Consider the following 14,787-nt stretch of genomic DNA (forward strand, 5'->3'; position numbering starts at 1 on the left):
AGGTGGGAGCTGCTTCCCAGAGCTGGGGGTGGGGTAGGGAGCTAGGGAGCCAAGCCTTCTGAGGACCCCAGGTCTGGCGGGGAAGCTGACCCCTCCCCGAGGGTCCGGCCGACAGGGGGCGCTGGGCCTCCTCCACGCCCTGCTTGCTGTACGCCTAGCTGCTCTCCCCTGCCGTAGTGCAATACGCGCTCTGCTTTCTCCTCCACGGTGCTCAGACGCCTGCTAGTCCCGCAGGGCACCGCCGTCTCCCCTTCATCTTGGGGTTCCCGAGTTAATCCCCTTGCCTGGACCAAATCGGGCAGGCGCTTAGTGTGGAATGAATGAACGAATGAACGAACGGACGAGAAGGATTCGTCCCGCAGAGCTTCGCGTCTCTGCGCGCACCTGGCGTGTGGGTGCCAAAGGTGCCGAGGGTCGGATTCAACGCGGGGACCCCGCTGTAGGGGGCGCGGCGCGGACCTTCTCCTGGTCGGCTGCAGGGCGGGAACTGCCCAAACGCAGTTCCCGGCTTCACCCGGTTTCCGCGGCGCCTCTGCTCTCTCGGGGCTGCCCTATTCCACAGTCTCCAATCGCCTCGCTCTCATAGATTCACCTGAGCCCCCTCAAGTTCCCCCAGACTCCCTGGACTCCCCAAGCCCCAACCTCAAGCCAGGCGGGAGGAGGGAGGCAGGAGGCGGGAGGCTGCCTCCTCTCCCGCCCCCGCCCCCCCATCCCGGGCTGCGGCGGCGGCCACCGCTGCCAGTGCGTCCCGCCGACTGCCGCAAACCCGGGCGCAGGGAAAGGGGGTCAGCAAGGCTAGGGCGCGAGGAGCCAGCCCGGAAGGCTGGTGGGGGGGCGCGCAGGAGGCGAGGGGAGCGCGGAGAGGGGCGCGGCGCGGAGGAGGGACTGAAGGGGAGGGGAGAGGGGAGGGGGAGAGGGGAGGGGACGCTCGGCGAGGGGGCGGGGAGTCGAGGCGGGGAACTGCGCGGACCGAGGGGGAGGCGGCGGGGACTCTAGGCGGCTGTCGGCCCGGCTGAGTCAGGAAACGGCGGCCGGACTTGCCCGGGCCCGGGAGAGCGGGAGCCCGCGGGGCCGGGCCGGGCTGCGGGGCCGGGGAGCGCAGAACCGGGCACCTCGGAGCCGGGCAGCGACACGGGAGCCCGGCCGCCCAGCCCGCGTCGCCGCCCCAGCCCGCCACCGTCGGCCGGCCCCTCTGGGATGTCCGAGGGACCCAGGCGTCCGGGACGGTGATAGAGCGAGCCCGAGGATGGGACGGCGTCCGCAGCTGCGGCTCGTCAAGGTAAGAGCGAGCCGGTCAGCCCTCGAGCGCGGGCGCCCCCAGCCCCGGGCAGGCGCGGGACGCGGGTGGGCTGTGGGTGTGATGGGGGTCACTGGGGAGGGCTGCGCACGGGTCCCTCTCCCTGGACCTCTGGAGCCGGCGTGGCGGGGGCAGGGAGGACTCAAGTGAAAAAAAGACATCATTGTGGCGAAGCTGCTGGGATGTTGGCGGAGGAGGGGGTCCGCCCACCCCGGCCACCGGCTCTGTGCGGAGAATCGCTGTAGGCTTTGGGAGTGAAAACTTGGTTCCACCGCCCACCCCAACCCCCCCGGATGCAGACCCCGACCCCGGGACAGGCGGCTCTGGAGGTGGGCTCCCCACTGGCCTCACCACCCTCTCACCAGCTCCCCCACTCCGCCCGCCCCCGCCCGGTTCTTGGGAGCTCCTTCCTGCCCCTTCCCCTGCTCCGAAAGCTGCGAGTCCGGGGAGACAAATGTCCCCCGGGTCTCGCAGCCTTTGATCAACATCGCAATCTCCGGGGAGGAGACGGTGCATCCGGCGGCGCCCAGAGCCCTGCGTGGCGGCCGGCGGGCCAGAGCCCAGTGCTCGCTGCCCGAGCCTTTGCACTCGCGAGTCGCTGCGCCGCGCGGGCGGCCGCTCCTGCTTCTCCCGCTCCGGGTCTGGCGACGCGATTCCGGCGCCCGGAGTTTAGAAAAAGTCGCCAGACCGCACATCCTGCGTTTGCCGGCTGAAGTTCGGGGGCGACCGGGAGTGCCCGCCGGCTGCGTCCGCCGGGGAAAGGCCATGGGGGTGTCGTCAGTCCGGCCGGCGGGTGGTGGCAGCCGCCACTTCCAGTGCCGAGGGCTTCCCAAAGCGGTTCGGCTCGCCGGGTGTAGGCGCGTCAGCAGCAGCCGGAGGGAGATGAGAGGTGGGTGGGCCTGGGCACCGCTGCCCCAGAGCCCTGCTCTCGCCGGAGGATCCGGACTCCGCAGGGTCGGTGTGGACCGCTTGGGGTACAAACACAGACCACGCCAGCTTGACTGGGTTCAGGGCGTTTAAAAGCGATTACATTAAGAATTGAATTGACTTGGGGGAGGGGTGCGGATTTCATTTTTCCATCGGTTATTAAACCAACTGTACGTATACTGGCTCACAGTGGTTTGACTTAAACCACCCAAATTTTGAAAAATGTTAACAGCTGCCGGTTGGTCAGTGGAGATCTTAGCAGTGACTGAAGCTTTCTCCATCCTCTCTCCCTTCCCTCCCAAATATTTATAAGTGGTGTTTTAAAAACGACTGAGGGTTGGTCTGATTGAACCCATATCCCCTCCCCCACCCATTAACTGAGGACCAAGGGTGAACCCAGAGATTATTTTCTGGGTGACCAGGAGATGGGGGAGGGAGGGAGGAAGAAAAACATCCAGGGAGGTTGAATAGATGGTATTGAATGAGAATATTTTCCGAAAGGCTAGTGTGTACCCAACCTTGCTCTGAATTCACTCATCAGTTAGATTGAATTGGATCTTTTAAATGGATTCAAGGAATCGAACTGTAGGTTTTGGGTTTGTTTTTTGTTCTTTTTTTTTTTTTAAGTTTACGTGGTAATACGTAAATGTTCTTTCTCTGGCCTTTCTTAGAATCTTGTGCAATTCTCTGCTTAGAATTGTCATATTTTTCTACATGAAAAAACAAATTTTTTTTCTGTCCTTATGTGTGTTTTTCCTTCTAAATGGTGACATGTGTGTTTCTCCTACTAGATGGTGAGGTGTATGCCCTTTATGTCTGGCCTAATGAACTCATTAGGTGTTTAATAAATACCGAATGAGTGAGAGGCAGTGAATGAATGGACAATTCATGCTGGTTTCAATTAAATAATTACTTTTTTTTTCCCTATTTATGTAGCATGTACAAGTTGCTGGGTGTTGTTTTACCTGCTTTGCAAATATTAAGTCACTTTGGCTTCCTAACAGCCCTAGGAAGGAGGGATTATTACTGAGGCACAGAGAGGCTAAGTAACTTGTTCCAGGTCACACAGCCAGTGAGTGGAACCAGAATTCAAACCTAGGTACTGTTGTTCTAAGGTCTTGTTTATTAGCTTTGATCCGCGAATGTTCACAGCCACTTAAGTCTCATCCTAGGCCTTTGCTGGATGAGAGCCCAGGTAGTTCTGTCTGTTTGAGTCTAGGGGAGTTAATCCAACATCCAGCTCAGTCCCCAACAAGCCAGCCAGCGTTGGAAGAAGACTGCCCTGGTTACAGGGGACTGGGGCCGGCAGGGTTGTGGGGGAGGCGGGTGCGGAGTGTAGATGTGAGTAAGTGACAGGTGAAATACTGTCTTTGCCCCCAGGAGAGAGGACGCTTGAACACCTCTGGGTCACCCACCCACCAGCTGCAGCTGCTCTCAGGGAGACCCAATGGCGGGGTCCAGGTGGGCTGCAGGTGTGAGGGCGGAGAAGGCAAAGGCTGATGGGACAGCAAAGGAGATTGGGTTCTGAAGCTGGCGCTGGTTTTTTTGCTATTGTTCTCATCATAAGGGCAATCTAGTCGGGTCACAGAGTCTAGAAAGCAGAGGGGACAATTATTACCCCCTCACCCTCCTAACACAGCCACTGCCATCATTTTTGAGATAATCCCTTCGGCTCTTTCTCAAGTGCAGGTTTGGGTACCCTCGTGGCCATTGGGCACACCGTCATACTGCATCACAGCCCAAATCTGTCCCGGGTTATTCCCGAACCTCCAAAGGGAGCTTGTCAACAGCTGCTATTTCCTGCGAGTGAATATACTTTGGATCCTGTACTGGCGCACATTTGGACCATTTCCAAATTCTTTTTTGACAGATACGGTGGAGCCACTTTTTGACAGGAGCATTGGCAGGAGGGCATAAAATTGAGCCCAGAGTTGGGGGGGGGGTGGCTCATGGGCCACCACAGACCAGGTACAGAATAGGAGAGCACGGCTGAAAGCCAGCCGAGGCCTTCCAGATTCTATATGAGTCTCTAAGGAGGGCGTCAGTCCAGTTCTCATGGAGGGGACAGACCCGTGGAAAAGCAGGACACTGACCCAGAGCCTGTGAAGATTAGCTCAAGTGGAAAATCCATTTCTCACCCTCTCTGACATTGGCTCCTCAGAGAGCATCAGCAGCCAGCAGGGTTCAGTAGCACAGATGAAGGAGTTTGGAGGGTCCACGGTGCCCCTTGGCCGCACCCCAAGCACCTATGCTGTGCTGAGCCCACAGGCCTGAGCCCGGGCCGTGGTGTGGCCTGGAAAGAAGGCATTAGGCACAAGGCTGATCATTTCCACAGTTATTGGGGTGGAAAGGCCATCAGCCTGGGATTTGGCAAACCTGACTTGGGTCTCAGCTGTGCCTTTAATCAGCTGTGTGACTTAAGGCAGGTCACCTTCCCTCTCTGAGCTGTTTCACTGTAAACAAGTGTATTGAACGAGATTCCCATTCCCGGGTACATTTCACATCTCCGTGAAAGATGTGTTTCTTTCTTTTCTTTTTTTTTTTTTTAAGATTTTATTTATTTATTTGACAGACAGAGATCACAAGTAGGCAGAGAGGCAGGCAGAGAGAGAGGAGAAAGCAGACTCCCCATGGAGCAGAGAGCCCAATGGGGAGGCTGGATCCCAGGACCCTGGGATCATGACCGGAGCCGAAGGCAGAGGCTTTAACCCACTGTGCCACCCAGGCGCCCTGAAAGATGTGTTTCTAAACACTCCTTAGGGCCATGAACTTCCATGGGAAGACTGGGCTGCAGCAGATCTACTTTCCAGTACTGTTCCTCCCTAGCTATGGGACCTTGGTACTTGACACTTGGATTCAATACCGTGTCTGAGCTTGAGGATTTCCGGTTATTTATTTATTGATTGATTGATTGATTGATGCAGCCTTTTTTTAAAAAATAGATTTTATTTATTTATTTGATAGAGAGAGAGAGACGGCGAGAGAGGGAACACAAGCAGGGTGGGTGGGAGAGGAAGAAGCAGGCTTCTGGCTGAGCAGGGAGCCTGAATGCGTGGCTCGGTCCCAGGACCCTGGAATTATGACCCGAGTAGAAGGCAGAGGCTTAACAATGGAGCCCCCCAGGCATCCCGAGCATCTCCAGTTATGAAATGGAGGCAGTGCCCAACTTACAAGGCCCAGGTAAGGATGAGAGTGTTCACACACGGCAAGAACCCAAACAGCACCCGCCACAGATTTTTGTTTTCAGAAAAAGTGGCAAGGTGACTGTTCTCGGACAAAATGGGATAATGCAGGAGCAGCAACCAGAAAAAGCTCTTGGAGGCTCAGTGTATAGCATTTTTTCATCTTTCACTTTTCACAGCACTGGACCTAAGAGTCCACTGCACGCCGTGGTCATTTCACGAATGTTCGTCGATCGGACGGATGGCATTACTGTTGCTTCTTCCGGTTTACTATTGTACCATCAGAGTGGAGTGACTGCTGTTCCCACAAGACGCAGATGTCATGTCAAAGCCACCCTAGCAGAAAAGCCATCTCGGGGCGCCTGGGTGACTCAGTCGGTTAAGCCTCCGACTCCTGATTTCAGCTCAGGTCATGGTCTCAGGGTCATGAGATGGAGCCCCACGGGCTCTGGAGGAGGCTGGTCGGTGGGGAGGAGGGAGGAAGCCTTGGGGAGCGTGGTCATAAACTTCCTTCTCTGTGAAATGGCCACGTCGAGATGCATTTCTGGGAGACAGGTCCCGTGTACACAGAACTGCCGATTCAAATGCTCTTGCTAAACACTTCCTTTGGCCAACTGTCTACACAGCGGCCATGAAACTGTTTCAGGGACAAATGAAGATACTTGGGAGGACTCTGCCTGCCCTATAAACACAGTTAATTTTATGATCCCACCCCGGCCCTGCTGGGCCCTTGGGGGAGGGGCAGCCCCAGTGAGGTGCCTTAAGGAGGGGTTCTTGGGTTAGGCACCTGCCCCCCTCCACCTGCCCATCTTTTTCCAACCTCCAGCCAGTCTGGCTGTGAGCCGGGGCGCCTAGGTCAGAGTCCAGGACAGAAACTGGCCAGACTGGTCCAGCTGCTTCCATTGCTTTGTTCTAGGCTGTCACACAACAATTTAGAGTTTTAACAGGCAGTCGGGCTATGGTGAGGCACAGGGGGGCCTTTGGAAGGATGCACTGCTCTGTGTGCCTCGCAGGTACCTGGAGCCCAAGAGCCGAGAAGCAAGCCTAGCCGGGGTGATGGGCTAGGGAGAGAGCAGGCTGTGACATTTCATTTATGGCGGGGACTCCACCCCGGGGATCCATGTTTCCCCAACCTCCTTGGCAGAGTGTGGAAAGGGCTCATGGTTTCCAGAAGTGCAAGCCCTGGCACGTGGGGTCAGAGCTGGGTCGGGAGAGGGAAGGAGGCCAAGGACGCAAGGCTGGACTCTGCAGGCTGGGGGAGGAGACTGGGGTGGGGGCGGGGCCTACCCTGGGGGAAGGTTGAGGGAAAGCCCTGAGCTGGCTAAGCACCATCCTCAGGGCTCCAGGCAGCCCCCCCTGCCCCCCCACCCCCCCACCCCCGCCCAGCCATCCCACTAACAGAAGCAAAGGCCCAGCAGGCCACGGGCCTGCTCAGGATGGATGATTTTATTATGATACAAGATGTGGGCATGCAGACCGACAGCAGCGAGGCAGACAGAGAGACAGAAACTAAAGTTGATGCAGTGGTGGGTACCACTGGCTAAAGTTGGCATGAGAGAGGGAGAGATCGGGACAGAAAGCCTGGTGGACAGAGGAGGGAGTAAGGGAGAGAGAGAGGGAAAGACAGAAAGAGGTGTAGTAAGAGAAAAGACCTGAGTGTCCTTTTTGGTTGGTTTGCTTTGTACTTCTGTAGCCCCAGCACCCAAGAGAATGCGTGGCCCCTGCTTCTGAGGCCAGAGACAGCGTTTTCCCTCTTGATTTCTTCTAAGACTTATCACCCCCTCGTCCCTACCCTTCTGCCTGGTGCCTTGCTCAGCTGTCAGGAGAACCTGGGAGAGCAGGGCTGGGCTGAGGCTATGAAGGCCACAGATGAGTGCACAGAAAGGACACTCCCAGCTTCCTGCTGCCCCCGGGGACTGAGCTCCCCTCCCCAAGTTCAGAGGGAACAGAGCCTGCTGCCTTAGTGGTCCTAAATGACCCCCAGCATGCAGTTTGTCTCTTTCACACACACACACACACACACACACACACACACACACAGGGATTCCAGGGAGTGAACCACCAGCATTTGTAACAGCATGACCCCACCCGCTCCCCCTCAGATGGTCACCACCCCGTCTTCCCTAAGCACAGCTGATCCGGTGAGGCTGGTGTGCGGCATCCCCCTGCCTGAGGCCAGGGCTGGATGACAGATGCCCAGAGGAGCCGCTGGGCACCCAGGGGCTGTGGGCTCAGCTGTGGGAGTGGACAACAGGGTGGGCTATCTCCATGGTCACTCCCTGGGCCACACAGGCCTGGCTGGGAGGCCGAGAGCCTGGCCCCTTGGAGGGAGGCCCGTGTCCTGGGCTTGGTCTAACCCCCCGCCCTTCTCCCCTCCTCCTGTCTTTTTCTCCAACGAGCTTCTCTTGTCCAGATGTGCCATTTACTGAGCTGCCTCTGTGTCAGACCCCCACTCACGACCTACTGAGTCCTCCTGTCCCATTCTAGATGTGAAAGAATCAGACACATCAGACACTCCGGGCATCCATCGATGCTCTGGCCCTCCACCGCAGTCAGACTATTCTCCTTCGACCCCCTCTGCACCCCCAGAATACTCCTTTCTAACGGCTGCCCAGCCTTTGGCCGTGCTGTTGCTCCTCGTGGGGTTCTGCCCTCCAGTCTGCACCAATCCTGTCTGACACGTCCCCCAAAGTCTTCCTGAACTATCCCTACCCCCTCTTCCAGGAAGCCCTCCAGTCCAAGACCGTCTCCCAGTGGTTGTTCCTGTGCTTGCTCTGTGTCTCCTCCCCGTCACGTGAGCCTCTAGCTCAGGGTGGGCTCTTAAACAACAGGGGACCCTCTAGTTCTCTGGTGTGTCCCCCCCACGGGATGCTTGAAACATTTGCTAACCAGACCCCACCTGGACCCCTAGTCACTCTCTTCCCCTAAGCCCTTGCTCCCACCGTAGACTCTGAGCTCCGCCAAGGCTGGGAGGAGTCCCTTCAACACACACACACACACACACACACACACACACACACACACACACACACAGGTCCCCAGCACCCAGTCCAGTGCTCACGCCGGCACACAGCCAGCCCCCAGATGCGGAACTCAGGGGAGGGCGTCTCCCGGTTCCTGCTCCCTGCTGCACGTTTGCTGTGCGTGCAGAGGTGCTATGGCGACAGGAGACACAGAAATGACAAGCTACACAGATAGTTCCTCTGCCTCTGCGTGCGGATTTATGAGTCAATGGAGAATCGAGGGCTACGATGTTGGCGCCACTTAATAACGTTGAGCAATTCCAGCCCGGCCCGTCTCCCACCCCGGTCCCCATAGCGGGACCGGGGACTGGGGACGTTTGTCTACGTGTGAAAACAAGGGCAGCATTTGGCTTCCTGAGGGGTTTTGGGCAAGGTTGGTGGGAGACGTTGTTGGAGGGAGATCTAGAGCTGGGCTGACAGAGGGACAAGATCCTTCTCAGAACTTGGGGTCTTTGGAGAGCAGGGCACTGTGGTCCCCGAGCAGGGGCCAGGGAGGAGGCGTGGTGGCAGCCTGGGGTTCCCTCTGCAAGACTGCCCTGGTTTTGCTGGGAACGAAGCACGAATAGCCAGGCAAGACAGAGGTGGGCAGAGGACACCGGAGGAAAGGAGTGGGCCGGTTCTTGGCTCCCTAGGGGGGATTCTGTCTTTCAATCCACATCGAAACCCCCAGTTCCTTATGGGAGGGGGTGGGGCCGCCTCTGGTGTTTTTCTCTCCATTTTGTGGGGTCCTAATGGTCATGTGCGACCCTGAGAAGTCAAGCACCACCCCCCACCCCCGGAAGGAGCACTCTCCCTAAAGCTGAGGGGGCAGGTGCCTGGGGTCCGAGCCAGTTCTGCCACGTCCCGGCTGGGTAACCTTAAGCAAGTCACGCACCCTCGCCAGGCTTGGTCCTCCTCTGGACCATGATGGAAAATAAAGGAGGACACGCTATGTGGGGAGGGGCCTGCCCCCAATAAAACTCACTGAGTGAGACCTGCTGCTTTTACTGGATGGGGGGCCCCTCCCCTCACCTCTGCTGCCCTGGACGCTGGCCCCAACCATGAAGCCTCCTCCATGGGGCCTCCCTGATAAGTCAGCCACAGTCTGCTCTCCTCCAGCTAAGGCAGGGCTTCTCACACAGGCTGTGGGGAGGGACCTCATGGATTTTTCCAGTCCGAGGCAGACTGGCACCTGGTCCCATGGTGTGTGATGGTTGTGCAGCCTGTACCACACGCCTAACCTGGAGAGGTGGACGACATCTGAGTTGTTCTAACCCTGTTCAGTGAGATGCCTCTATTGACAACATGGTGGGGATGTCTGAGCGAGGACAATTCACATCGGCGTCTCCAAATGCTTACTCTCAGTGACAAATGGTTTGCGGCCCAGCAGACATCCTCACTGCCTTTTGAGTACCCGGTGGTCTAAAACCCTCCTTTGGAGCCAGGACTGATGACCCAGAATCCCTGGTTCACTCTTCATGGGAGCCTGGCTGCCGGCCACGCGCGTGCCTCCTGCCGTCAGGACTCAGCGACAGAGTGGCTCTTTCTGGCTGCAGAGGATGGGGACCGGGCGCAGGAAGGTTTCCTCAGAGCCCTTACCCCTGGCAATTCTGGGTGGGCCCCCTCCCCTCCTGGTTCTCACCCATCAACCTGCACCTTGTCACTGTGATGGGGGGCGGGGGGAGAAGACTCATGACCTTCCGTGGTCGCTGTGCTCTGGCGAGACAAAGGAAGCCCTTCCTCTGCGGGGGTCTCACCACAAAGCTCACGGAAATCAGCCCCCGTGGGTTCTAGCCCGTGGCTCCAGGCTTGCCCGAGAGAAGGGAGCCAGGCTTCTCAGTGCTCTGCCTCCCAACTCCAAGGTGCTGGCCCTGGACACAGGCTGCCCGGGAGCCTTGGGTGGGTGAGCCCAGCCTGCTGGCTTTGGGGAAGAGGGGGCCAAGGGTGCCTTTCCCGTGCTGCTCGTTTCCCTGCATCGGCTGCACCCACAGGCAGGCACCTTCTCGCTTCATCCCTGCACCTTCTCGCTTCATCCCTGCATCTCCCCTACACATTCCTCAGTTCCCCTGTTTCCAGCCGGAGGCTAGGAGGTAGGTGAGTGACTGGACTGAGGTCCCACAGGGCATATGCTGGAGGGAGTGAGATCACAACCTCTATGTGTACTACAGACCTGTCTCCCTTGCTCCCCCATTCTTTCCAGGGTCCCCCACCTGCTGTTCCCCCTCCCAGCTTCCACGATGGCCGGCAGGTGCATGTCCTGAGATCTGGGAGGAAGCCACAAACCGCTCTAGGGCAGGGTTTCTGGGTCTCGGCACGACTGACACTTGGGGCCAGGTCCTTCTTCGCTGAGGGGGCTGTCCTGTGCCCGGGAGCCTCTAGGTCTCTAGCCGCTAAATGCCACTAGCACTCTTCCAGCTGTGGTGACGTGACGTGTTTCATGGGGGACAAAGCTACCCCCAGTTGAGAACCACTGGGTTCGTTCAGTTTTGCCGGCTCTGCGGAACCGCGGGAGACCATTAAAAACTAGAATTTCCCCTCAGGCCTGCTGGACCTCAGTCTCTGGGGTGAAGCCTGAGAAACAGAATTTTCTATCTCCCAGATGCCAAGAACTCTCTGGAAACTTCTGATTTCGCTGAATTCACTTCTTTTGCAGGCAAAAAACCAGGGCCATTGCCTGTCTTATGGACTATTGTATGGTTATTTCTGATCTCCACCCTAAATCACCCTCCTCAGAGGGCTTGGTGGTCCAGAAGCCCCTTGAAACCAACACCTCACGGCCTTGGAAGGCAGTTGCTTCTCTGGAAAAAAACAGCGTCAAAACCTTTAGCAGTTTTCTAATTGAACCTGATTTCCACCCAGTCAGGTGATTGCACTCTGCCTTCCTGGTCTTCTTCACACCCCTTTTAAGATGTGGCTTCTTAAAGGACAACTGAAATCCTCCTCACTTCACACTTGTCAGAAACCGGCTAAGCCGAGGACCCAGCTGATAGTGACACCTGCGTAGCTGGTGTCTTCGCACACTGTCCCCAACACCTCAGCTCTGTCACCTAGAGTAGCAGATGCCTCTCCCACGCCCTAGGGGACGGTTTCCCAGTGGCAGTCACAGCTCCCAGGAGCAAGGGGCTGGATCAGGGTCTCGGCCTGGCTCCACTCCTTTCCAAGAACTAAACTTAGCCCTTCCTGATGTCATCTGACAGTGTCCGATGGGTGTGTACCCACCCCCCCGCCCCCTAGTTCCCACAGCCAGCTCCTGGGGATCCCGGCTGTAGCCCAGAGCTAGACATCAAGTGACAAAGGAAACCTGTACCTCCTCATTGGGATGGTCCATGCTGAGGGGCAGGGAGCAGGAAGGGAGGTGGGACAGGAAGGGAAACAGGCTATCCCACCCAGGGGTTCAGTCCCCGTGCTGGAACCCGGCTCCCATGCCAGGTCCTCCAATTACCGTGGTAAGCGACCTTGAGCGGGGTACCCTCGGTGTGTGCCTCGGTTTGTCCTCTGTGCAGTGGGATGAGAGTAAAGGCTCCAACTTCTTGGGGTCGAGCAGGATTAAGTAAGAAAAATCAGGGTCTGGCACTGGTACAACCCTTCAGCAAAAGCTGGAATGTAGAGAAAGGCAGGCAGAAAGGGAGGGAGGGAAAAAGGGAGGGAGGAAGGGAGGAAAAGCCAGAGAGGTTAAGACCAGGGGAGAGAGGAAGGTGGGTGGGAGGCAGGCAGGGAGGCTGAGAAGGCGTGAGCTCTGAGAAAATACTGATGAGTGAACCTGAGGGGGAACCCTAGGAAGAAGGGGAGAGAATGAATGCGTGAGAAGCAGAAAAGGAGAGCAGACCGGGCTGGGAGTTCTGCCCACCCCCCTCCGCCGATCTCTGTGCCTGGCCAGTCTCCACGAAGAGGCACACTCCACATCCGCAGGTGGCTGGTGGCTCCTTGGACAGAGCAGTGGTGGAAAGTGGGTGCGTGTGCCCTGGGCAGGCAGGGGACCCGTCAGGGGGCGCTTCCGGAGAGAAGGGCCAAGTCGGGAAGGAAGCCACTTGCACAGAGCAGAATAAGAGTTCTCATTGCCACTTGTCATCTGCCTCCCCTGTGTTCGGCCCCATGCTGTTTTATTTTTATTTTTAATTTTGTTACATTTAATTTTATTTAAATTCCATTAATTAACATATGGTATATTATTAGTTTCAGAGGTAGAGTTCAGGGATTCCTCAGTTGCCTAGAAAACCCAGTGCTCATCACATCACATGCCCACGCTGTTTTAAATGCACTGAGTTGTTGACTGTCTTCAAGAGCTTTAGAGTGTAACTTGCATCCCTATTAGCCCCATTTACAGATGGGGAAACTGAGGCTCAGAGAAGTTAAGTCGCCTGAGGTCACACTGGTAGGAAAGGGCAGATAAACGTTCCCAGTGCAGATTTCCCCGGGCCCCAGAGTTAGAGGTCTGGTTTCTACTCTCCTGCGCATCTTGGAGGCGGAGCATATCCAGACCTGGAAAGGAGTGTAGGGAACACACTCCTCATTTTACAGAGGAGGAAACTGAGGCAGAAAAGAAGGCGAAGGAGTGACTAGCCCGTGAAGCAAGTTTGCCAGGGTCAGAACAGGATCTCAGCCCCACACTTCCAACCCCCCTAATGCTTTCTCCTTCAGCACACCCCTCTAAGGAGCTAGGAACGAAGCCTCCAAGAGAGCTCCTGGCGGATGGAAGCGAAGAGAAGCAGGAAAAAACGGGGACTCGGGGGAATCGGAATTGTCCCGGTGGGAATTGCAAGGGGACTCCGTGGTCAAAGGTGGCAGAGAGGAGAAACCTCCCTGTTCATTCATTCAATCGATCATTTATTCATCCAGGTGTAGTGGGACCTACTCTGCACCAGGCCCCACTGAGGGCCCAAAGGCAGCCAAACACAGAGCCTGCTCTCAGGGAGCTTAGAGCTCAAGGGACAGTAGGTCTGGGATCCTTGGAGGGGGTCTGCGTGAACCCAGAGCTGGGGTCTTACAGGTCCTCACTGCCCCGGGCTGGGTCAAGCAGGCACCCACTGCATTTTGTCGGTGCTGAGGGGCCTCATTAGGGGCGCAGAGGAGTGACTAGCTGCCTGGGGCCTCAGGGAAAGGGGGTGGAGGCGAGGAACACCCCGGCGAGCACCCCCCTCCCTGATCTGTAGGCAGGAGACTTTCCTTTCCAGTTTTTCCTCTCTGCACAACAGCAATTTAAGTTAATTAAATGTAACAATAAATTATTTCTCATCTGCCTAGAATAATCTTTCACTGCTCACCCACTTTGGGGGAAAAGCACGGGCTCTTTGCCTTGAGATGGGAACAGGCTGTGGCTGTCCTAGAAAGAGGCTGTCGGGGGAGGATCTGGCCTGGGCAGGATGGGGAAGGGAGGCCGCCCAGGGCACAAAGGTCCTGGGCAGTCAAGAGGGCCGAGAAAGGGCACGCGGCGTTGCTGTCCTTTGTTCCAAGTCTACTTTACCCTGACTAGTCTGCAGAGCACCTGCGTGTGGATCAGGAAACACACCGTGGAGGGTCTCCGTTCTGCTGGGGCACAGCCAGCAACCCTCGCCTCTGGTGACCAATCTGCTTGGCACCTCCGTGTGCCACCACTGCATGGGGGCCCTGCCTCTCCCCCGCGCCATCACTCCGTATGTGCCCTGTAGGCACAGACAGGTTTTTGAAGAGTTTGGTTGGGCATATGTCTCATTTCTGTAAACCAGATCCTAGGATTTTAAAAAAATATTTACTTATTTATGGAGGGGGAAGCACTTGTAAGTGGGGGGAGGGGCAGAGAGAGAGAATCTCCAGCGGACTCCCTGCTGAGCACGGAGCCCAACATGAGGCTTGATCTCATGACCCTGAGATCGTGACCTGAGCCAAAATCAGGAGCTGGATGCTCAACCGACTGAGCCACCCAGGCGCCCCCAGATCCTGGTTTTTAAATGCAACAGGGGCGTCAGCTTTTAAAGAAATCCTGACTTACGACCCCCCCTCTTTTTCATATTTAGATTTTCTTCTCTTGGCTTTGCTCAGAACAGGCTATACCTTGCAAGCCATATATCCGATAAGGGGTTAATATTTAAACTATATAAGGAACACATACAACTCAATAGCAGAAACCCCCCAAATAATCCAATTAAAAATGGAGAAAGGACCTGAATAGGCATTTTTCTGAAGAAGATGGCCAACAGGTACATGAAAAAGGTGCTCATTCGTCATCAGGGAAAAGCAAATCAAAACAGCAGAGAAATATCACCTATTAGAATGGCAAGTATCAAAAAGATAGGAAAGGTGACTCAGTCAGTGAAGCATTCAGCTATTGAGCTCAGCTCAGGTCTTGATCTCAGGGTTGTGAGTTCAAGACCTGCACTGGGCTTAAAAAGAACGACGACGACGA

At 56.5% G+C, this 14,787-nt stretch overlaps 1 protein-coding gene across 3 annotated transcripts in view; it reads left to right on the forward strand.

Annotated features, from left to right (window-relative positions):
- Positions 1 to 1,246: 1,246 nt before the first annotated feature.
- The window catches only part of LOC308357331 (corticotropin-releasing factor receptor 1), a gene marked incomplete at both ends in the record, with an annotated part of 43,384 nt that continues 29,843 nt past the window's right edge, over positions 1,247 to 14,787 (forward strand). For all 3 annotated transcript variants that reach the window (XM_080826828.1, XM_080826829.1, XM_080826830.1), the window contains one exon: positions 1,247 to 1,279. In XM_080826828.1, the coding sequence (XP_080682954.1) occupies positions 1,247 to 1,279 (33 nt within the window). The remainder of the gene's footprint in view (positions 1,280 to 14,787) is intronic.

Source organism: Martes martes, assembly GCF_963455335.1.
Source record: "Martes martes genome assembly, chromosome: 16".
NCBI lineage: Eukaryota > Metazoa > Chordata > Mammalia > Carnivora > Mustelidae > Martes > Martes martes.